Raw genomic sequence first — 24,285 nt, 5'->3', positions numbered from 1 at the left:
TTCAGCCAATAATGTTTTTAAATCTAAGTTTAAGACTAATCTCTTTAGTCAATCTTTTTATTACAGTAGTTCTTTTACTTGTTGTCTTTATGTAAAGTCTGCGGGTTATGTGAAAGGGGCTTTAAATTAAATGTATTATTAGAAAAAAAGACTTCTTGATGGGTTTTCTTTGGCAGAAAAAAAAACTGAGAAGGGATGAAAAAACCTTATGGATGTCTCTGTCTCCTATGGATGTGTCAGTGCTCCAACATACAGCTTTTTTTTTAAACATTAATTTGACCTGTTTGAGTGTAGAGCATGGTACTGTGGCCACACGTTAAAAATGTATGTTTTCTCGCCTCAAATGTCAAATCCTGATGTCAAACGTTAAAAGAGTCCAGAGGGATAAAAGAAGATTTCCTAATGGGACTGTGTAATGCAAATGAATGTATTAAACCCCTGATATAAACGGCTTTAAGAGCTTTTAACTGGCTGATGCATCAACCATCTATGGAAAAGGACTCTGACATGATGCTTCAGCTTGTAATGCCTTTAAATGTCCACAGAGGGGCAGGATGAACCGGTTAAACTAAACGAGGCACCAGCCTGAAAGACACACACACACACACACAATGAGAGAGAGATAGGGGAGGGGTTTGCATGCAGAGGAATGGACAGATAGAGGGAGAAAGGCAGAAAGGCAGGGGGTTGTTTGTGCAATAATCAATGAAAGGGAGACAATATGAATGTCTCCTTCACTGACTGAAAAGCAATTCATGTTCCAGGCTCACAACTGAGCAGAACCTGGTCTAATTAAAACTCGCTGTGGCCTCAGAGGCCTACAGTATTGTTTAATCATTCAAAAGTATTGAGCGTGCATACTTTGGCCAATTAGGCCAGAGCCACACTGTGTCACACATGAACTGAATAGACCACACATGAGTGCAGCGGTCTGGCGCTCACACACAAACCAGTTATTCAATCTGAATTATAAACTGGATTGCTGTTGAAATCTAGAAATAAAAAGCCCAAAGAGCACGTTGCCTAATTGGGTGAAGGGTTGAGGAAAATCTGTCTGATTAGCCTTCTCCAACAGACGGGGATTAAGCTTTTAGTCTGTAATTATTATAAAGCATACGTCAGCAGATATCCACCCATTTCAGACAGGCAGTGGAGCGGAGGGATGTCCTGCTAGGCGGCTGAGCTCGCTGTCAGGCCAGTTTCAGACGTGGAGACCCAGGAATAGGAGCAGGAGCAGGAACAGGAATATCCTCCTGAGTCAGTGCCACGACGCTGACACACCAGACTCCCCGGCAGGGCTGCCTCTGCTCCGATAATAACCTTCCTATGCTATTCTGCTCAAGATGGCGGTGCAAGCAGCGGAAAAGGACGGAATAGTGAGTATTTTGGAGCTTCACGGGAACCGGGGCCTGGGTTAATTGTGTTTGTATTTATTTTCGGTGCGTAACGGCTATGGATTTAATTTAAGCGCACCGTTATGTCGATTATCCGGCGCTTATTGTAAATACGGAGCGCCTTGCGCAGCGCATTCAGAGCGCAGGGCGACTCCTCTTTCACCTGGCCGGGAAGCTGATACGAAATCCAATACGTTCTTGGTGAAATGTATCGGCGGTGTGTGTTCACCGAGGCCGCTCAACCGGTCCTCTGAATGTGCGCATTGGCACCGCAGTTGCAAGTTTATGAGGGCTAATTTATAATCTCACATGGCTCACGACAGGATCCCTGATAACAACATGACAGGTCTGCTGCCACCTCGTCATTGTTGGGAACAGCCGCATGCAAGGCCACACTATGTGCATTTATTGATAAACAGGCCTGCAGCCTCATGTTGGGTGTTTAACCTCAGCCAGGCCAGGTTATATCCTACCTGATAGAGCGATAAATGACAGTTTGCATCCTGTGTCTTTTGTCACTGGTGTTGAAGAATGTGGAAGATGACCACCTGAACGACTCGCTGGGGAACCCCGGCCTCATCTCACCTGACAAGGAGGATTTGTCACGTCTCCTGGTATGAAATATTCCTTAAAGGTCTCCTAAGTAACCTTGTTTGACGCTCGCTCCGGGCTGTGCATAATAAATTCACTGTACTTTGCATAGACGGTGCCATTCAGCGGGCGCATCCGGGGAGGCATGCGGCCAGGGAAGAAGATCATAGTGATGGGCATTGTCGACCTGGAGCCAGACAGGTAAGATAACACTTAACAATGCATGCACACACTCCTTATCTGGAACCTTGCTTTATCTCACCATAGTTAAACCTATAATATGTCATCCATATGCATGCTGGGTGATTTTAGAGATGGGCTTATTGTTTTTAGGCCAGTCAGACTTGCACAGCCACTCTAGGACACAATGAGTAATGCGTGGGCAGCCAGTGAGGATGGTGGCTTCTTAAGTATGCAGAGACAGGGCGTTCCCCAACCAGCAGGGAGAAAAAATGGGGGGGGGGATTGTAGCAAAAAGAAGACCTAGTGAAGCAGACTTGTTTGGGTGTGTCCTTATCCTACATGGAAACTTGTGTCAAACTTGGAAGAAACATTCCCATGACCTCATCATGTTCAGTGGCTGCTGCTGGCACAGTTTTCACGGCAAAGTTCATGTGAATGTCCTGGCCGGCAGAGCTGCTCCGAGGCTCCAAATGCACAACTGTTTCCTTTTTGTTGCAAGTTTGTTACTTTAATCATGTCTTCTACACACTCACACAAAGAGGGTTGTGTGTAAACAGCACAGCTGCAGGGGGTAAACCAAAACTAGCAGCAGGGATTATGCATAATTAACACACAATTGGTTTGGTCTTACACAGCAGCAGCAGAATTATCCATTTGACTTATCCCAGATTAGTTATTGGACTCATATGTTTCCTGTCTGACTCCTCTGTTTCCTTCCCCCCTCAGCTTTGATGTGAGCCTGACCTGCGGCCGTGACTCAGAGAAGGAGGAACCTCCGTACGACGTGGCCCTGAAACTCACCGCCCGCTTCACTGACCGCCAGTTTATGCGCAGCGCCTGCGTCTCTGGGAAATGGATGGGAGAGGAGGCGTCCACCGCCTACTTTCCCTTCATCCCCGATCAGCCTTTTAGGGTAAACATCCTCTTTGTATTCATGACAAATTCACATGCCAGATGATTATGGTGCTCCCTGTTTGCAAACATGTTCAGGTTGAGAGTTTTTGTTGGTTCTTGTTGAACACTTGCTTTTGAGAATTGTGGGATGATGTCTTTTCTTCGGTCATCCTCCTCCTTCAGACCTGTTCTTCATTATCATGGTTACAGTTGAGACCTATTCTTTTACAACCTGGATCTTGTTTCCTTTTGATCTTATTTGGTGATTTATTTCTATAATTTCATTGCTGTGATTTGGCTCTACAGACACAGCCTTACAACTAACAGTAACAGAAGTGGTCAGACGATCAGACAAGTTGTCAATAGATCCCCAGTGAAACTATATTATCTGAACCGGCTCATTTCAAAGTGAAAACAAAGGTGAATCTACTCAGCTGTTGCGTTTATATTCGTTTGGTACATTGTAGAAGTGCTTGCACTTTCTCCTTATCCGAATAAAGGGTCTATAGAGGGTGTCATATGCTGTACAGATTGTAAAGCCCCTTGAGGCAAATTTGTGATATTGGGCTATATAAATAAAATTGACTTGACAAAAGGACTGATGGCCCAAACTGTGAAAATGAGACCCATTGATTTACATCGAACAGAATAAATTTTAAATGGGAAATCCACCCTCAAATACTTAGTCGGCCAAAGTGTTTTAATAGCTGCTTTGGGGCCAGTGGTGCTACATTTAACATGTAAGCAGTATAAACAAGGCAGTCTACATAAGGTGCAAAAGACAAAAACAGAACAAGATGAAAAAACGGTGCAAGAGAATAGTGTAAAGATTCAGTGCAAGAATGTTTAAAAAAATAAATAAGCGGGGCGAATTGTGATAATCGTTCAAAGTGGGATAGTGCAGGCTTCTTTGAAATCTTTCCTCAAAGCCATTCATAGTGTTGCACTTGTGTGCATGCAGAAAGGAAACCATGCTTACTGTCGCACCTCAGGGCACCTGGCCAATCTCTCTGTGAAGTAGGCGTGATTCTCAGATTGTTGGTTTTTAGATGCTGTTTCACAATCCAACAACCGCTTAAGAAGATGAGCAGCTGTAATTAGTGCAGAAACATTTAGTCGAGTAGTTGATTGACAGAAATATTATCTACAGCAATCTTGGTAATTAATTGTTTTAAGTATTTCCAAGTAAGAATGCTCAAACGCACCAGTCCCAACTTGTTTTACAATTTTTAAAATTTCATTTTCCTGTGTAGTTTGTTAGGGCACAGGTACATAACATAAAGATGTTAAAGCATTGATACAGATAATGTACACTCTACAATTGGATACATATTTACAAGAAAATGTGAAAATCTCACAGATCCAGTACCCACCCACGTACTTTTCTCTGTTTTTATATTATATCACTGTAACTTAAATATCTTGGGATTTTAGACTGTTAGAATCGGTTGAAACTAACAATTTGAAGACGTCACGTTTGGCTCTGGAAACAGATAAAGCAATTGGTCAAAAATAAATTTGACAGATTAATCAATAATGAAAATAATTGTCAGTTAACCCTAGCAGTAATGTGATGTGTATATGTAATTCATAGTAAATGGGCTAAACATGCAAAAAAAAAAAGGTGGAATATTTTAGTTTTAAAGTTGCTTCCTATTCCTATTTTTCTCGTAAAATCCTATCGTGAGCATCACAAGCAATCCACAGTAATAGAGATAATCACATGTTACAACAGAGATAGAGCAAATGTCCTTTGCAGTATAGGAATGCTACATCATGTCCATCTAATGTATACAATACAGGCTGTGTCCTGTGTCGTGGTCTGTTAACTGTATTAGGGGCAGCATCAGCTGTTTGTGTTGGATGAGGTGGGGGGTTGAGCAGCAGCACATATGCATAATGATTAATTCTCATAAGACCTGAGGACTTGTCCGCTCTGATAATTCTGAATATGCACATGGTGTTCGACTAAAAATACATAATGACGTGTTTCAATTTAAAGATAACTAACCAGCCTTTTAACAAGAGAATTTTACTCTTAAACTTATCATTTGCACTACAAGAAAGAAGGTTCAGTCCTAAATGTCTTTTTAAAGAATACTGAAGATACAGCTACCATGTTTGAGTTATTTTTAGAGGTGATCCCTGCGTCTGGTTATGTAATATCAGCTCCCTGATAAAGTGTCATTGTTTGTGGTCGGAGCGTGACCAAGCAGGTCAGCACAGTCATGACTGTCAAGAGCTGCGGGCTGGAGATTAAGCCTGTCGTGCAGATTGCTTCCAACAAACTGCCTGATGAATTCGGAGGCATGTGGACAGACTCATGAGACGTTGTGGTTTCAGAGTGGGACAGCTGGTTTCTGTTATCGAAACAATCCGCTTCAGGAAGTGGGCTCACATTTACAAGTTAGTTTTCTTCTGTCCAAACCATACGGAGAGATGTTTTACACTGTTGCATTTTTGCACTGGGTTTGTTGAGGTTCACAGTGTGTAGATACAAACGAGCCAGGGCTTGTAAGCAAAAGTGACATGGACTCACTTTTAGCTTCTTTATCAGACAGTGTTTTGGTGGCTTGGAACATGTTAAATATATAACAATAAACCTTTAGATTCTACAAGAAGGATTACCATATGGCTATAAAACATGAACACCTTTCTCATTAAACCCATAACTTTATTTAGTAATTGTTTCCTGTATTTAGTTAAAGCTGCACCAATCAATATTTTTGTATTTACAGTGGAAATACAATGTGAAAGGCGTCTGAACTCTGCGGTCCCTATACGGAGCTTTTTAGCTTGTTTCAGCTTATCATTTTGGTTTTGTGGCACGCAACTTTACTTTTTTGGTTTAGTCTCCACTCTCATCAGCGTAGTTTCCAGCTGCAGCACACAGCTGTTTTCAGTGAAAACTCACTGTATATTGCCCTCTCAGCCTCTGTAGACAAAGTTAGTGACTAGCTGGTGAACATAGTGGAGCATTTAGCCACCAGATATTTCCCTCAGGAGTTGGTAGAGACCAAAAACAGACGTTAGCCAGCCAAAAGAGCTGCTTGAGTACTTGAACATTAAGTCAAATAACAGTTCTTCAATTCAAACTGCAGAGTTTTAATAAAATGCCCGGTGTGAATTCACTTTTTTATTTTTGAGACAGTTAGCTCACCGTAAATGTAACAGCTGAATAGGTTTGCGTCCCTGAATCATCACCATCACATAATAGTAAATGTAAAGGAGTGCGTTGGACACACAGTGGATGACAACAGTTGGCTAAATAGTGTTATGAGTTAGAATTTCTTTTTACAAAGTGGAGATATGTGCTTGAGAAGAAAATAAGACCTAAGGTGAAAAATATTGTTAAAGGAACAGTTGAACATTTTGGGAAATACGTATATTTGTTTTCTTGGCAAGAGTTAAACCAGTATCAATCTCATGTCTGTCTGTTTTAAAAATGAAGCTACAGCCAGCCTATTAGCTTAGCACAAAGAGGGAAACTGAACTGTACGGATTAACAAAACAACATATAACCTGTTAGTGAGCTTTAGAGGTGCTGATAGGTGGATTTTGTTACTGTTGGACAGAGCCAGGTTAGATGTTTCTCTCTTTCCAGTCTTTGTGCTAAGCTACCCGTCTCCTGGCTGTAGCTTCATATTTGTTCTTCTCATCTAACTCTCTGCAAGAAAGCGAATAAGCTTATTGTCATGTCATTGCTTCTTTAAGGACTGATTTATGAATTGTAAGAACTTAATCTCAACTTGCATTGTAGATGATTTGTCATCTGGTCTTCTCTCTTCCTCCCTCTTTCTGTTCCCCTCCCCCCCGCAGATTGAGATCCACTGCGAGCACCAGAGGTTCCGGATATTCGTGGACGGACACCAGCTCTTTGACTTTTATCACAAAGTAAAATCTTTGTCCTCTATTGACACAGTACGGATACAAGGAGACCTACAGATCACCAAGCTCGGTTAACTTCCCACTCTTCCTGCTCTGCAAGTCGTGTGTGTGAAGCAAGGACTTGACCACAGATGACCACACGCACATATACGCCTTCATCCATAACCCATCATGCAACACTGCAGCTGCATAGCAACTGGAAAAAGGCTTCGGTGGTGACAAGTTAGAGTTATTTTGCTACATTTCATTCACTTCTTTCCATTCCTTTCTGATGCTGTTTTGAGGGTGAATGTGTTTGCTCCATTTTCATGTTTCTCCTCTTTGTAGCCCCAGTTTTGTCAGATCAGGGATCTCACAGCTTATTCATAGCACATTCATTTTTTATGTTGAATCCTTTCGGGATGCCGAGGTAGAGGCAGGTGTGGAGTACTTTTCAAGGATGGAAAAATTACTCAGATGTCGCAGAAACCAGTTACTTACTCAGGAAAAAATATCTGGCATTTAACAGCTAATATGAAAGCAAACTGTTGCTTATGTGTCAAAATCTTGCAAAACCTTTTGGATAAACTGGAAACATGCTTGTGGCTCAATCTAAAAAGAGACAATGAGCATAGTTTGTGAAAAATGTACCAAGATTTTCAACTAATATGCTGTATAATTCTGCAGTATTGGACCTGAGCAGTGTTAAGATGTTCAATCTGAGCCTTGACTAATTTCCCACGAGGGCAGAAACATGATTTTTCATATCAGATAAAACTGGTTGAAAGCAGAATGTTACAAGTTGTTTAACGCTTTCAGATTTGATTTCACTCAACCCAGCCGGATGGGTATTTATTGTTGCACTTATTCTCTAAAACTCCATCTTCTGACCACAATAGAGTGCAGTGTTACACCCTGTTTTCTCTGTGCTGATGTATCTCCAACTCCGTAGGCTCTCCCCTGCCCTCCCTTGGGTTTATCCCAGTTGTCATGGTAACACGCTGCAGTCTCACCGACCTAAATACCCAAAAACGAGGATTATATCATGACAAGATGTATCAGAGAGCGTCCCATGCTGTACGCTGCGTGTGTCACTTCAGCCATTCTCCTGTTGATAGAAAGTCCTGTGGTGAACAGGAAGTAGAATTGTGACTGACTCTGGTGAGCAAGGAGAGTGGGGAAATGGCTTTTTAATGAGTTTGAAAATTGGTCTCTGCTCTCTGCTGTCACACTGACAGAAAACATGCAACCTTTGAATTGTACACTAAACCGATATGCAACTTATTCACATAAAAAAAACACTCACTTCAGTCCATATTTAGAAGAAACAATGCTGTCAAAGTGTGCAGGTGTTCGCTGTCTTCAGTCACATTCGACGGTCAGTTGGTTGTTTGGAAGCAGGATCGGATCCTGATGCTATTTTGAATGTATAGTATTCATGTTTCTGTAGTAGCATAGAAGATATAGTGATGCACAAAATTATTACTTAATGTCACGGTTATTTGATGGTATGGCTGGTGCTGTTTATAGTCCATTTTCAGTCCTGCAGTATGTGTTTTTTATGGCTTTTTTTGTGTTTCCTGAATCATTCCACATCAGCGTCTTGTCCACACTGAGGCAGATAGATCTTACAAAGCATCCTTGTTTATTGCAGCCGGCAGGATTTTACAACTCTAACAAATACAATTGTGTCTTAAATGCATTACAATAGTTTTGTCTCTATAACCATTCCAATCGACACAGGACGTATTTTCCTTAACTGAAGCAGAAAGGAAGTTACAAGTAATAGCAGAAGTTATCTTCAAAGCAGAACTCACAGTATTAAAAGTATTATGTTTTTAAGGTGCTCTGTTTACACCTCCTACAGTATCAATACTCATTATGCTCTGTAAAGTTGAACACATACAGTAGATTATAGTAGATACATTTATAACCTATAAACCCTTATACAGGGGACTTATTAGAAAGTGGTACAGATTTCTGCTGGTTCTATATAGATGCCAGTAAAACTTGAACCAGGTTGGAGAAGCTTTGATCATCTCTGGAGACACATGATGTAGTTCACAGAAAATTGAACGTGTCATGCTTTGTATCTACTTTTTGAGCAGCTCAACGCAGTGAAGAAGCAAAGAGTAGTTGTTGGTAGACCGTTTCACAAGGCTGCACAGAAGTACCATTAAGATTTTGACATTTTTACACTTGATCTTAACAAGCTAATGAAGGTTTTCCCATCACCTTTTGCTGCTGTGAATTTGGAGTAAGCCATGACTTCACTGCAGGGCTCTCTGTAATTGTTGCGTAGCATTGCTCACACTAATGAAGCTTCCTTTAGATTTCTGAGGCATCTTTGAGGAAACCTCTTTGTTTTAACATCTCATTATTGTCTGCGCACAGTGGGCTGCAGCTGTGTGCAGCATCCATCAAAATACAGAGAAGTTGCTTTCCATACATGCATGCACTGAGTACTTATTAGCTCCTTTCACGAAGCAATAAGGTCGCTGCTCCAAGACTGACTGCTCTGGAGCAGAACTTTTTTTCTCCTGGTTGGTCAGACTGAGTCTTCCTCAGTTCCTCGTTTTCTCTTGGCAAGCTCTGGTATATTTCGGACACAAACAGGAAATGAGTACAGTTTAGTATGAGAGGGCAGTGAGAAGGGCAGTTTTGAAAGGATGTGAGCTGGTGCGCTGCGTCATTACTCCAGTATTACAACAGAACAAATGTGTATAAATACTGTGTAATTGTGTTGGCTGGGTGTGTTATTGGATACTGTTTTTGTGTTCTTTCCATTAACTGATGACCATCCATTTGTAACGCTACAGTTTCCTGTAATAACATGTTAATATACACCATGTAAAGAATATGACCATAACTCAGCCGTATGTTTCATGGATGTGGAAACAAGATGTGTGTTAAAGTGTAATACAGGTTCACGTTTTTGGCACCTCAGCTGTAGCACATGGAGCACAGCTGGCAGCGGTAGTTCTGTTGCTAGGAATTATGGGGGAGGGAGATGAACAATTCAAGACTTCCTGAATTAAAGGGCTCGAACCAGGGGGTGTTTTGTATGTGTGTGTGTGTTTTGCTCAACATAGCACAGTTTAACTCTGTATTAGCTAATTGTTTATGAGACTATTGTGGGTTTTCCAGTTGTGTACGAGCGCAGTATGTTTTCCCCATTAGGTTTTCTGCACAGTTGGGTGCAGTGCAGGTACATGATAAGCTGATGGTACTTGAGCTTACTTATGTTGTACTGTTGCACTTTATAAAGCACTTCAAAAACAGTCTTGGTGTCCCCTTAAGGGACTCACAACTGCTTCCAGTAAAAAAACATTTTCGGTACATACATGTGCGTAGAAAACCTCCAACATATATTGTGTTTATGGTGTTAGATACAACACGTCCCAGTTCCTGATCTCCTAATGATCCCGTGTCTTTTGAAGAACAATCCTGGGACATAATGAGTCTTGTTCTTAACTATTATATTAATTGTTCTTCAACCCTTTTTAAAAATGCAACTGAAAAACTGAATGTTATTCTCTTCCTGATTGTAATCTGATGATAAATACCCAGGTAACTAAATACTTCAGTTGTAAAGGGTGAAATAGACCATCCTTCCTACTCAGTTAAAAATTGTGGGCGTCTGACGCAAAAGAAACTATTGATTTGACCCAGGTCTGTATGTTACCCTGCTTTTGGACTTTGGATGTACATATTTATGAACGCGGCCTCACAGGCTTCGTTTTTTCGTGAGGAATACCAAGCTGAGATACTGTTGTGCATGTAAGCTAGTACCTGGCATTTTGTATACATGGAAGATTGAGGTATTGCCAGTTTTTGCTCCAGTCAAGCATGCTCTTTCTTTTTTTCCACCTACTGTATCAGGCGTGTTTCGAGGGCAGATTTCCCCTCGTGGTTGCGTTTTATTTTCCTTTGACCTGTTTACCTTTTTATAGCCTAGGATTCCAGTTTAGTACTTACCAAATTACAGTCTTTGAACACTGTTGGCATTAACATTAGGATGCACAAAGCAAGAATATGGACATAAGTATCTAAATCGAGCTTTTTTCCCCCAGAACCTTTTTAACAAGTAGAACAACACAATGACTTTATAAAAAGTACTAAAACCTACATGACTGTTGTAAGAACGGCTACAACATGATGTCCATTTAAGAAGTGTCCTCTGAGTAGAAGTAGGCTGATCTGTTGCTAATGTATTGTGTGGTTGTACAATCATGTTATTGTTTCTATTTATTACAGTGTAACCAGCAGGGTCGTGTGTGGTAACGTCATACCTACTGTATTGGTAACAAACAATTTTTTGCTGTTTATATGAAGGCAACTTAAAAAGTTGAGATTTTTTTATAATGGTTAAAGTGTTTCTTTACATATTGTACTTTCCTGTATGACACAAGGAAAAGTGTGAAAACGAGGATTGGGTAAAATATTTTCTTTTAACCACAAAACAAGGTTAACCATCATTTTGACTGTTTTTTTTTTTTCTTTCCCCGAGATGTACCAAGTCTGAGGATCACCAGGGTGTTGTTACTGTTGTGACTATGATCTTCTGAAAGTCTTTCATGTTACCAAGCGTCATGTTGGCTGTTTTTCCAGCTGAGCAGCTTTCTGTTTGCCACAAAAAACTGCTCCGCAAAAAAACAGGAGGAGCACTCTTGTTTACAACACGATGCAACATGACGCTGAATTTGTGTCTCATTGAGGATGTGCACTGGACCAGTGTTTAGATGAAGACAGTACATTCTACCATTGTGTTAGACCTCTCCAAATGTTTTTTCCCCTCCTCATGCTTTTGTAAAAACAGCTACTTTGCAATCCAATAAACTTCTCATCTGAATGTGCTTGTGCTCAGTGTCTCTGTCTGAAAATCCTCAGATGCTCAACACTGAATAGTCACCCAGATAAACAACATAAAACCGGTAGCTACATCACTGGGACATTACAGTACTTGTAAGGAAAAAGTGAAAATTACTGCAGATTTTAGTGCACTCATAAAATGTCTACTACAATATTTATACACTTGTAAAGTCAAAGCTTCAGGGTTCCACATATACTCCAATAATAATTAAATTAAATGGGGGGGTGATGATGATTGTGGTGGTGGACTTTTTGTACGCTTCATTTTCAGCAATTCAGCTTAATTTATTTAGCTTCTTCCGCCGGGCCTTGAACGCAACACAGAATTTCTGCTTTGTGGGTTCTCGCATCTGCTCAACATCCCTCCGTTTCACCTAACTGCCTTTACCTCCTCAGCATAGATACATACACGTGCAAATATCTATGCCTCCTCAGCATAAATCCCATCTTTCTCCCTCTGACTTCCGGTCTAAACTGGCATATTTATAGACTGCAACACACCTGACTGTCCCTTCTCCTCCTCACATCCTCCAGCATGTCTGAGATGCTCAGGGTGTTTGTCTCAGGCACCTTTTACTTGAGTATTTCCATTTGATGCTACTTTATACTTCTGCTCCACTACAATTTTGAGGCAAATATTCCTACTTTTTACTACTTGTTAATTTAGAGATTTAGAATAATAATACAAAATATGAATGAATTAATAAATAATTATAGGTAGGTAGAGTATAGGTTAAGAACACAACACCCAATCAAAAGGGAGCCAAATCACAAACATCTGTGAAAATTACAACATCATTCAAGGATAAAAACATCCTTAAAATGAGACAAACAATACGTCAAACACAGAAAATAGGGGGGAAAGTGATTTTATCAACAAGAAACATTCAAACAGGACTCTGGAGGAAGCAGATCAGACAATAACCAGTACGAGTCTCATATCCTAACTGGAAATATCTTCATAACCTTAAAGAAAAACAAATCATTCAAAACATTCAATGTTTCAGAAGTCAAAAGTTTAACTTTTGATAAATATAATTTAAGTGTTTCAAACCAAAGGAAGAACACGTTCTCTCCTGGAAATTGTTCAAGTTGTTGTTCAAGCTTTATTTCACCAATAGGCTTTTCTACTGTAAGCCTCCCAATAAAAACAGAGAGTCAGAAAATGAAGAATGACTGACAGAAAGAGAGGACAAACATACCTATTTTTATTCCAGAGCTTGAGTAAAAAAAACTAAATCTGAATGAGTAAATGTTCTTTGTTTAGTTTTCTTTTTAGTTTATGTTTAACAGATGTCTCTGAAGTCTCAGAAGAGATGTTTCCCCCTCAGCAGGAGTGGGATCCCAACATGGAGCCGCAGCAGAGCCAAGATCAGTTATTCCAGCAGATCAAAGAGGAAGAAATGGAGCTGACAGCGACGCCGGAGGCCGCTCCCTCCAACTTTGTGGAACAAAGTGCTGCTCTGCTGCTGCTCATGTAAATAAAGAAGAAAAAGAGTGGCAGCTAAACATGAGCTGCTGTTCCCCAGAGTACCTCAGCTCACAGAGCCTGTGGTAGTATTTGCTGTGGAAACATATTTGAGACCAGAGAAGGTTTATCTGATCATTTACAATCTCACACTGAGGTCACATTTGCTGTGCTTGCTTTATAAAGGATGTTGACCTTGTAAGACACGTGGATGAGAGGCCTTTTAAGTGCAACGACTGCAGCAAGGTGTTCCTGCTTAGAGACCACCTCCTGGTGCACCTGCGAACCCACACCGGAGGGAGACCTTGTCGGCAAATCTTTCACCCAGAGCCACCTACCTGTGTGTCCGTAAGAGAATCCACACAGGAGAGAAACCGTAGTCTTCAGTCCACATGACGAGAAATCACGTCCTCAGCTCTGTCCACTGCTCTTTTTCAGGCTAGATCAGGAGTTTGAGTCATTCATGTTGCTGTTGAAAATGATGTCTTCTCTGCTGTGCTTGAAAGTATCCAGGAAAGGCAGGAGGGAGAGACTTCAAGCTGAGGGTAAAACAATCATTAAGAGACAAATGAAAAAAGTATGGCAAGAATGCTGGGACATAAACAATACAGGAAGACATATTTATAATATTCAGAAACAGGTTGGGTTCGGGAAGAAGGCTGGGCAGGAACCGAAAGGAAGAAGCAGTCATTACCGTCTAAGGATAGGACATACTGGACTTAATAAGACACTTCATAAAATAGGTAAACACCCAACTGGTAGATGCACCCACTGGAAATCCTGAATCTGTCCAGCATGCGCTGCTAGAGTACAAGAAAGGAAGGAACTGACATCAGCACTAAAGAAAGCTAAGTTTCACTGTAGGGAACATACTTGGAGATGCGGCACTAGGAATATACAATCACCTAATTAAATACCTGAAGGAAAGAGGGTTAATAGAAAGAATGTAAGTGCTTTCTTTATTTTTTTGTCTTTTTATTTTATTTAGTTTTTCTTTTTTTGTGTGTGTCTTATTTGTCTGCCAATCTATTGTTCCACACTTCGGTCCGGTAGGTGGCGGTAATGTACATACAAGATGGTTGCCAACCGCCAATCAAAATAGAAGAAGAAGAAAAAGAAGAAGACGAAGAAGAAGTACTAATGCTAAGCTAAGCTAAGCTAGAAAGCTAACGTTAGCATACATACAATATTAAGATGAGGCAGTTAGTTATACTATGCCTCACTCCTGCGCTGTGAAGAAATGCAGAAATAAAGCAAAGACTGGCACTGCTTTGTCGTTTCACCGCCTTCCACTAAGGGAACCTGAGCGGCTGAAACTATGGCTGTTTGCCTTGAACATCGATGTAAATACGCCCCTGGACGAGCTGAAGAAATATATTGTATGCTCAGAGCATTTTGTTCCGGAGCATTACACAGTTAACGTACAGCCGAGGACCGACACGATGCACCGTTTTCTGACCTCGTGCAAGCTACAACCAAGTGTAACGGAGTCTAAGGTTGATATTGATCATATTTTGTCCTTGTGTTTATTTTGTAAGAAACCTTACATGTTATGAAGAGATTAGATTAGCTACATTACAAAACTCAACCGCTGGACGATTATTTTCGTAAATAGCGTTAATGATAATGACAGAATTGTCAGCTGTAAATTATTGTCATAACATCTTGAAACAGTCTCCAAAGACGTCAAATCTGCTCCCAAATGTCAGGTGCATCGAAGTTATTTTATAAGTCAAAGAGAAGAGCAGTCTTAAAATTTACGACAGATTTGCACAGTAAGGTGGTTGAAATAATGCATCTTATCTTAATTGTCATTCAAACTATATTAGAGCTGAAACGATTAATCAGTAAGTCGATTAGCAGATAAGTGATTAATCATTTATTTTTCAAGCAAAAACACTGAATACTACCTAGTTCGAGCTTCTAAATTGTGAGGATTTGCTGCTTTTCTTTGACTTATGTGTTATGTGATAGTAAACTGAATATCTTTGGACTGTTGGTCGGAAAAAAAAACAAGACATCTGAAGAGAATTTTTCACCATTTTCTTACATTTTAGAGGCCAGCCATTAAATAATTAATCAATAATAATAATAATAATCTGCAAATTAATTTACAATGAAAGTAATTGTTAGTTGAAGCCCTAAACTAGATCAACCACATTTATAGCACTGTTTTGTAATAGTTATGTACTTAAATCAGAGATAAAAGTGTTCATTTTGTCTTCCCTATAATAACAGGATTCAGAAAACGACAGGACCAAGGATTCTCATTCCTCTCAAGGTAAGACGTGAGGAGTAAGGACTGCTATTTTTATTTTTTTTCCCACTGCAAGCCCAGAGAGAAAGTACCAGAAAGTAGTCAGAAAGAAAGTGCTGGCATTTTTTTACTGGACGGTTGAAAGTATAGAGACAGACAGGAAACATGGAGGGAGAGAGGTAGAAAAGGGTATGACATGCATCAAAGGTTGAACCGGGGACGTTGCAGTTATATGGCCTGCAGCTTAACAATTCGGTCACCAGAATACCAAATACACTTATTTTTTAATGAATGACTTTGTCTTTGTCCCAGTTTAAACACAAGCTGCCACATCTAAGTCTATGAATGAGAAACTCTGTTAATAAACCAAACCAAGGTAGATACCAATGTCATCTGGTGATATGTTTTTACATAAATGCTGGAGACCTGACATAACAAAAGGTTACACATATCAAGCTAAAGTACGGTAGATAATAGTTACTTAAAGATCTCCTCCAGACATGTTTTGAGACATAAAATACTCTGCTTTGAATAATAATTTGTGTCTGATCTGGATTTTTTTTCCACAAGAAAGTTTAATGAACTGGTTCTACTCCTTCTCCCTCTTTAAAAAAATCCAGAATCTATGTATATGCAAATATCTTTAGTTGAGCCTGACCGGTCATTGCAGATATATCAATATCGGTGAAAATGTCAGCTGATTAATGACAAGAAACTGAAGCACAGAAAAAGATATGTTTTGAAACATTTAGTTTGTCCACCAGAGAGTAGTGACAAGTTTATTCTGCAACTGTAAAATGTACTCCGTAGTACATTTCTTGGTTGCAAAAATTTAAGGGAACCATATTAATATTTTAAATTTATGTTATGGGTTGTGTAAAGAACATTAATATCAGCCAATATGTGGTTATCATATTTTTAAAACTATCAATAGCCTCAAAAATCCTGTATATGGCTATATCCTCTCTGTCCTTTAGACGCCCAGCCGGTCTCTGAGGAACTTCATCCTTCACTGCAGCAATGTGACATTAAGGTGGAAGAGATTCCCGTTCTGGAGGAAACAGAGATCCAACAGCACCCGCAGGTCAAAGAGGAGCAGGTGGATCAGTGTATCAGTGCGGACATGGAGGCTGATACTTCCAACGATGCTGAAGTCAGACTTCTTAAATCAGAACCAACCACTAACTGTGAGCTGTTCCCGTCTTCCACTGCTGTAACCGTGAGTGTAAACGAAAGCGTGGACGACAAACAGAATGAAAGTGATGGGTCATCGTCGCCTCGTCAAAGCGTTGAAGTTGTTGTGCAACTGGAACAGCCTCCGAGGGAAGAAAAGTCTTGCAGTTTTTGTGGTAAAAGTTTTAAGAGGGACTCTTTTCTTATAAGGCATGTAGACAAGAGTCACAAAGGGCACAAAGCCTTTAAATGCCTGGAGTGCAACAAGGAGTTTGAACAAAGGTACCAGCTAGTTCTGCATTCAAGAATTCACACAGGTGAAAAGCCCTTCAGATGTGATTACTGTGACAAAACCTTTACTCAGAACTCAAGTCGTCTTGCTCACATGAGGGTGCATACTGGAGAGAAACCGTATTTTTGTAAGAAATGTGGGAAAAGTTTTGCCACGAGCAATCACTTCAGATTTTGCAAAATGCAGAATGAGTGCAAAATCGCACCAGAAACAGAGAATGTAGATGAGAATCACAAAGAGGAGAAGGCCTTTAAATGCCTTGAATGCAACAAGGACTTTAATCAAAAGCACCAGCTTGTTCTGCATGCGAGAGTTCACACCGGTGAAAGACCCTTCAGTTGTGATTTCTGTGGCAAAACGTTCACTCAGAACTCTAATCGTATTGTTCACATGAGACAGCATACTGGAGAGAAACCATATTTTTGTAAGAAATGTTGCAAGAGGTTTGCCAGTAGCCATCATCTTAAACTGTGCACAGGGACACAACATAAAAGCACAAATAAGTCCTTTCGCTGCTTAACATGTGGCAGAACGTTTCACACAGATTCAGACCTGAAGGTGCACATGGAGGTTCACGAGTCATGGAAACGACACATCAGTGAGAAACTGCAAGGACAGGAGTTAGAAGAGGAAAGTTAAAGCTGTATGAGAGAACGTCAGAGTCTTTGTGACACCAAATGTGTTTTTCAAAAATGAATCAGTAAACGTGCATCCAGAGTCATCAAAAATGTTATCAAATGTTATTTTTTTCATTTATGGTGGAGAAGCAAATAAACTGTCCCAAATGACCTATGGATTCCAAGCCATATGTTTTTGCTTGTTGTATCGTACACAAGCATAATAAACAAGTGTTGCCATCAAGGAGGAGGGATCTCTCTCTCTCTATAGTTCCTCTCCCCAAGATACTTCCACTTTTTCCCCCTTTGCCCTAAAGGTTTTTCCTTGTCTTTAGAGAGTTTGGGCTGGGTCAGGAACCGTTGCTGATGTGTACAAATAACCACATCGTCACACAGTGCAAGTAAAACATTTGGAAAGAAACAAAGTGGTAATCCCACTGTGCTCATTAAGTTTCTCAAACTTCTTCTGAGGGTTTGCAGTTTCACACTTTGTTCATAAAATAACAACCAATTCTTGTAAAGAAGGAAAATAAAATGTACAAGTTGTTTTTTCATACTTTGTCTGTATAAAATAAAGGTAACTCATTTTTGGTTTGTACAGTAGCTACATATGTTAATGTTTTAGTAAACCCTCTGGATATTTGTAATACATACATGTACTTTGTTTCTCTAATTGACAGTCATTCATTTGAAACAGAGAGCCATCCACGGCAGCAGGGGGCGCTGGTGAGAATTAATCCTGTGCGTCATGACGTTGAAATTGAAGCATTAACTTCCTGTTACTGAACTGTGCGGCTTTCGGTTCCCGAATAGTTTATTTCCTTATTTTAAAGTCCGCGTGCCACCCTCCACATTTACCGGTAACGTTAGTCGGTGCTCCATCATGTCGGGGACGCAGCTGCTCAGACTGCTTGTCAACGAGCGACTGGCAGCGGCTGCCGAGGAAATCTTTGGACTTGTTGAAAAGACGATAGCAGAGTATCAGGATGAAGCTGCCCGCTCCAAGAGAGAAGTCAACCAGCTGAAAAAGCAGCTCGAGCAGCTGACCGTTTTAAACCCTAAAGTGATATTATTCAGAGCAGGTTTGTGTCGTCTTTAATGTAGCCTCTGGCTGGTTGCTAAGAAGCCGTAAATCGTTGCTAGGCAACAGATTGGCTACAGCTAGTGACATTAGCAAACACAGCAGCTAAAGTTGTCAGCTAGTAGATAATTAGCATCCTACAACTCCATAAAGATATTTTTGATGGATCAGCCCATATCGTACTTCCCAACTTTATGTGACATTTTAGCTAAGTCGCTGGAGGAAATCAAGGCAACTTCATGAACACAGATTAAACTGTAATGGCTGTAAAAATTAAGTTGATCTTCCCACATTTGGCGCTTTGAAAACATCTGACTAAAACACGTCTTACTTGCACTTGTACAAATATATTTGTGTTGGATATAACTGGGTTATTTAACAGGTTATATCATGTGTCCTCTCTGCCCTTTAGACGCCCAGCCGGTCTCTGAGGAACTTCATCCTTCACTGCAGCAATGTGACATTAAGGTGGAAGAGATTCCCGTTCTGGAGGAAACAGAGATCCAACAGCACCCGCAGGTCAAAGAGGAGCAGGTGGATCAGTGTATCAGTGCGGACATGGAGGCTGATACTTCCAACGATGCTGAAGTCAGACTTCTTAAATCAGAACCAACCACTAACTGTGAGCTGTTCCTGTCTTCCACTGCTGTAACCGTGAGTGTAAACGAAAGCGTGGACGACAAACAGAAAGAAAGTGATGGGTCATCGTCGCCTCGTCAGAGTCAAAGCTTTGAAGTTGTTGTGCAACTGGAACAGCCTCCGAGGGAAGAAAAGTCTTGCAGTTTTTGTGGTAAAAGTTTTAAGAGGGACTCTTTTCTTATAAGGCATGTAGACAAGAGTCACAAAGGGCAAAAAGGCTTTAAATGCCTGGAGTGCAACAAGAAGTTTGAACAAAGGTACCAGCTAGTTCTGCATTCAAGAATTCATGCAGGTGAAAAGCCCTTCAGATGTGATTACTGTGACAAAACCTTTGTTGAGAACGCAAGTCGACTTGTTCACATGAGACAGCATACTGGGGAAAAACCATATTTTTGTGCTAAATGTGACAAGAGGTTTGCCAGTAGCAAGCATGCTAAACACTGCACAGGGACACAACATAAAAGCACAAATAAGTCCTTTCGCTGCTTAACGTGTGGCAGAACTTTTCACACAGATTCAGACCTGAAGATGCATATGGAGGTTCACGAGTCATGGAAACGATACATCAGGAAGAAACTGCAAGGACAGGAGTTAGAAGAGAAAAGTTAAATCTGTATGAGAGAACGTCAGAGTCTTTGTGACACCAAATGTGTTTTTCAAAAATGAATAAATAAAACTTACATCCAGTATTTAGGAATGGCCTGTTTCAGCTACAATCTCTCACAAAAGCAATATATTTGTAAATATGTTGAAATTTATCTGCGTAAGAAATTGTTTCATTGTTTCTGTGGATATAATAAAAATATTTGGCTGTGTCAGTTATGAGTTGACTGCTACATCTGGAACTAATGTTTTTTTTTCATTTATGGTGGAGCCTGAAAAACTGTCCCACGAGACGAACACCTCCACCCTCACTCCATCCTCCCCTCCACTTTGTACTTCTGTTATCTGCTCAGAATTATTTTCTTTAGGAGAAAGAGAGCTCATGAGGGAAATGGATGGGAAGAGGAGCAGTGAAGCAGCTTTGCCATGATCCACTTATGTGTGTCCACATTTTGTCATTCAGTGTCTCAAACTTGTTCTCAAACTTCTTCTGAGGGTTTGCAGTTTCACACTTTGTTCATAAAATAACCAATTCTTTTAAAGAAGACAAATAAAATGTAAAAGTTGTTTTTTCATACTTTGTCTTTATAAAATAAAACAAACTCATTTTTGGTTTGTACAGTAGCTACATATGTTTTTATTATTATACATTTTTTAGCAAGCCCTCTCAAAATTTGTAATGCAAACATGTATCTTTTTTCTCTAATTAATTTTTCAGTATTTGTTATAACTTGTTTTATACATGGTGTATGGTTATAACTCGCACATTTGGAAACAGAAAGCCATCCACGGCAGCAGGGGGCGCTGGTGAGAATTAATCCTGTACGTCATGACGTTGTACTGGAAATATTCAACTCACGTTGCCCCATTGGTTAGTTGGTGTTATTATACATCCGTGGTTAGTTTATTTAACTGTGCGGCTTTCGGTTCCCGAATAGTTTATTTCCTTATTTTAAAGTCCGCGTGCCACCCTCCACATTTACCGGTAACGTTAGTCGGTGCTCCATCATGTCGGGGACGCAGCTGCTCAGACTGCTGGTCAACGAGCGACTGGCAGCGGCTGCCGAGGAAATCTTTGGACTTGTTGAAAAGACGATAGCAGAGTATCAGGATGAAGCTGCCCGCTCCAAGAGAGAAGTCAACCAGCTGAAAAAGCAGCTCGAGCAGCTGACCGTTTTAAACCCTAAAGTGATATTATTCAGAGCAGGTTTGTGTCGTCTTTAATGTAGCCTCTGGCTGGTTGCTAAGAAGCCGTAAATCGTTGCTAGGCAACAGATTGGCTACAGCTAGTGACATTAGCAAACACAGCAGCTAAAGTTGTCAGCTAGTAGATAATTAGCATCCTACAACTCCATAAAGATATTTTTGATGGATCAGCCCATATCGTACTTCCCAACTTTATGTGACATTTTAGCTAAGTCGCTGGAGGAAATCAAGGCAACTTCATGAACACAGATTAAACTGTAATGGCTGTAAAAATTAAGTTGATCCTCCCACATTTGGCGCTTTGAAAACATCTGACTAAAACACGTCTTACTTGCACTTGTACAAATACAGCATCTTTGTCTTAAATATAACCAGTGGTGAAGGTAGTATTCAGATCCATTACTTAAGTACTAACACAACACTGTAAAATACTCCATTACAAGTAAACGTCGTGAAAATGTTACTCAAGTAGACGTTTGTTATTATAATCCGGAAAAATGGCCCCTGTGACTGATATATTATTATGTATTATATCAGTAGATTATTTATTACTCATGTATTAATATAAAAACGGTATGTAACTGTTGTAGTTGTTTGAGGTGGAGCTAATTTTAACCATTTTAAATAGGACTGCAACTGATGATTATTTTCATTATAGATTATTGTGCTTATTATTGTTTCGATTAATCGATTGATTGTTTGGTTTGTAAAAAATCAGTGGGAAGTGCTCATCACAAGCTCATCATCAGAACCAAAAGAGACATCTTCACAATGCTTGTTATGTCCAACCAATAGTCTAAACCTAAACATTTTTTAACAATACATTTAAATAATTTAGGGATGTGATTCTTCTGGATTAATCAGCAGTTCTGGGTTTTCTAACCTGAAAATGTGACCCACGTGAATCATGCAAATCCGGGGTCTGTATATTCTCCTGCTTTTTGGTCCTTTGCCACATGCCTAATAATTAAAATGAAAAGCAGGAAATCCACACATTTGTGAAGCTGGAACCATGAAATGTTTTTGCATGAAAAATGATTATCATAATAGTTGCCAATTAATTTGTCATTCAACTAATTGTTTCAGCTCTACTTTTACATTTTCATGTGTTTTGTATGTAAAAATGTTAATTTGTAAAATCACTTATAACTAAAGCTGTAAAATACATGTTGTGGAGTAAAAAGTATAGTATTTCCCTTTGAATTAGAGTGGAGTAGAAGTAGAAAGTGGCATTAGATTAAAATACTCAGGTAAAGTAAACTTAGTTATATTCCACCGCTGTAACTGGGTTATTTAACAGGTTATAGCATGTGCCTTCTCTGTCTTATAGACACCCAGTCGGTCTCTGAGGAGGTTTTGCCTTCACAGCAGCCTGACCAGCTTCCTATTGTGGAGGAAAATGAGACCCGTGACTCCCATCAGGTGAAAGAAGAGAAGGTGGATCTCTGTATTATTCCACACCTGGAGGATGATTCTTCTGAGGATGTCAAAGTCAGACTCACTCAATCAGAAACAACTAGTCAGACAGACTGCCAGCTGTTCCCAACTTTCAGCGCTATAACTGTGACATTGAATGAAGATGATGAATGGCATGGGAGCGATGGCTCACCCTCTTGTGGTCCGAGGCTCGGTGACACTGCTTTTACGAAGCAGGAACAAGCCCAGAAGGATGAAAAGGCTTGCCGTTTCTGTGGCAAGCAGTTTCACAGGGACTCTGATCTGATCAGGCACGTGGATGAGATTCACATGGGAGAAAAGGCCTTTAAATGCTCCGAATGTGACAAGAAGTTTGCCCGTCGGGACCATCTGGCTGTGCATTTAAGAATTCACACAGGTGAAAGGCCACACACATGTTCTTTTTGTAGGAAATCATTTGCTCAAAATTCAAATCTCAATGTACACTTGAGGACGCACACAGGGGAAAAGCCATATTTTTGCAAATCGTGTGGGAAAATGGTCGCCCATAGCTACCATCTCAAAACCTGTGGTACGACGGCGCCCAAAGAGAAGAAGTCATTTTGCTGTTTGGTTTGTGGTAAAAAATTTCACACAGCTTCAAACCTGCGTGTCCATAAGAAGATCCATGAAGCCAGGAAACCCTACACTATTGTGTAACCTTTTGTCTGACCATCAGACTAAATTGACATTTGTTTCACTATATTCATTATTTGTTATTCATTATCTGAATCTGAACAAATCAAAAATGTAAACGGTGATTCACAGGTCTGGAACCAGGCTCGCTCACACTGTCCGAAAACCAACATGGAGACCGTTCAGAGGAAAAAGAAAAACAATCACAGCTGTCTGAGAAAATGTCTCCTGTTTCAGACCACAACCTTTTGAATCCAGTGATCAGGGGTGCAACAAAGTTTTGTTTGGTGTTTTAAAGCAGTGTGTGTGAAGGAGTGTGACTAGTCCAATTAAAGCTTTCTTTATTGAGACTGTAAGTAGGACATGAATAATTGAAGACTGATGAAATGATTGTCGCTTGAGGAAATGTTAGGACATCCAGCAACTCTGCTGACAGCTGAAGCCTAGCCTAATTTGGATCTTGGCAGTTTGAGTAATGAATACATTTCACAGCAGCACTTGTGTGTGTGTGTGTGTGTGTGTGTGTGAGAGAGAGAGAGAGAGAGATTTGTTCTCGATAATATCAATGTGGTGACCAAGTTATCTTGATTACTTCAAAACTTCAGTTTTCTTTGTTGAAGTTTTGTTGGTTTGGTGCATTGCAGATCTCTGCACTTCAAGCCTGACCTGTTTTAATGGTTATCTAGCACTACTTTGTTAACAAAATACATTTTTTTTTCCTATTTTGTAATGATAAAGAGCTTTTTGTGATACTTGTAGACTGTTACAATGAAAAGCATGGATCCAACATTAGAAGCCAAAAATGATTCAGTGTTAAACAGTAATTACAGTACAACTATCTTTTAGCATAATCTCTTTAATTCTAATACCTTAATTTTGGATCCATGTGTATCGGGTGGTACATTGATTACTGCTCCATCTTACCCTAAAATGAACCAGAGCTGTCTATCACTGGTATTGATCGCAGCACAGAGACAGGAACACACTGTATGTCTAGATTCCCAAATGTCACATTACATTTCTTTATTTGACTAAATAAAATGTACTACTACTATAC

At 40.1% G+C, this 24,285-nt stretch overlaps 2 protein-coding genes and 1 long non-coding RNA gene across 7 annotated transcripts; 2 read left to right on the top strand and 1 right to left on the bottom strand.

The window, feature by feature from the left end:
• The first annotated feature begins 722 nt into the window (after positions 1-722).
• On the top strand, positions 723-11,781 carry LOC122884159 (galectin-related protein-like). Of its 2 annotated transcripts, none has more exons than XM_044213610.1 (5): positions 723-1,376; positions 1,925-2,008; positions 2,098-2,186; positions 2,895-3,081; positions 6,882-11,781. In XM_044213610.1, exons 1-5 carry the CDS (start codon positions 1,344-1,346, stop codon positions 7,023-7,025), a joined length of 537 nt encoding a protein of 178 aa, XP_044069545.1. In that variant the 5' UTR covers positions 723-1,343; the 3' UTR covers positions 7,026-11,781. The 2 variants fall into 2 exon arrangements, with proteins under 2 accessions (XP_044069545.1, XP_044069544.1); XM_044213609.1 differs by having other exon boundaries at positions 730-1,376; positions 1,916-2,008.
• Positions 11,782-12,654: 873 nt separating this feature from the next.
• LOC122884156 lies at positions 12,655-14,592 on the bottom strand. 2 transcript variants are annotated; one of them, XR_006379829.1, is made up of 3 exons: positions 14,455-14,592; positions 13,608-13,808; positions 12,655-13,270 (listed from the first exon to the last, which is right to left on the bottom strand). It is a non-coding gene; the product is annotated as an uncharacterized LOC122884156 (long non-coding RNA). The 2 variants fall into 2 exon arrangements; XR_006379828.1 differs by having other exon boundaries at positions 12,655-13,808.
• On the top strand, positions 14,365-24,284 carry LOC122884154 (zinc finger protein 37-like). Of its 3 annotated transcripts, XR_006379826.1 has the most exons (5): positions 14,365-14,765; positions 15,508-15,550; positions 16,504-18,690; positions 19,102-21,138; positions 22,468-24,284. XR_006379826.1 is itself a non-coding variant. In XM_044213603.1 (4 exons), the coding sequence occupies exons 2-4, from the start codon at positions 20,940-20,942 to the stop codon at positions 23,522-23,524; spliced, it is 867 nt and encodes a 288-aa protein (XP_044069538.1). In that variant the 5' UTR covers positions 17,633-18,690; positions 19,102-20,939; the 3' UTR covers positions 23,525-24,284. The 3 variants fall into 3 exon arrangements, 2 of the variants coding, with proteins under 2 accessions (XP_044069538.1, XP_044069537.1); XM_044213603.1 differs by lacking the exons at positions 14,365-14,765; positions 15,508-15,550 and having other exon boundaries at positions 17,633-18,690; positions 22,468-22,971; positions 23,361-24,284; XM_044213602.1 differs by lacking the exons at positions 14,365-14,765; positions 15,508-15,550 and having other exon boundaries at positions 17,633-18,421; positions 20,870-21,138.
• The last annotated feature ends 1 nt before the right edge of the window (position 24,285 follows it).

This window comes from Siniperca chuatsi, linkage group LG11 (genome assembly GCF_020085105.1).
Source record: "Siniperca chuatsi isolate FFG_IHB_CAS linkage group LG11, ASM2008510v1, whole genome shotgun sequence".
Classification (NCBI taxonomy): domain Eukaryota; kingdom Metazoa; phylum Chordata; class Actinopteri; order Centrarchiformes; family Sinipercidae; genus Siniperca; species Siniperca chuatsi.
Note: the sequence above shows the minus strand (reverse complement) of the source record. Positions and strands in the feature narration are given on the sequence as shown.

Excerpts from the sequence above, each read along its gene's own strand:
- LOC122884159 (XM_044213609.1), top strand. The coding sequence starts at position 1,344 with ATGGCGGTGCAAGCAGCGGAAAAGGACGGAATA. Across the intron at positions 2,187-2,894 it reads GTCGACCTGGAGCCAGACAG|CTTTGATGTGAGCCTGACCT; the intron begins GTAAGATAACAC and ends TTCCCCCCTCAG. Across the intron at positions 3,082-6,881 it reads TCCCCGATCAGCCTTTTAGG|ATTGAGATCCACTGCGAGCA; the intron begins GTAAACATCCTC and ends TCCCCCCCGCAG.
- LOC122884154 (XM_044213602.1), top strand. The coding sequence starts at position 20,940 with ATGTCGGGGACGCAGCTGCTCAGACTGCTGGTCAACGAGCGACTGGCA. Across the intron at positions 21,139-22,467 it reads AGTGATATTATTCAGAGCAG|ACACCCAGTCGGTCTCTGAG; the intron begins GTTTGTGTCGTC and ends TCTGTCTTATAG.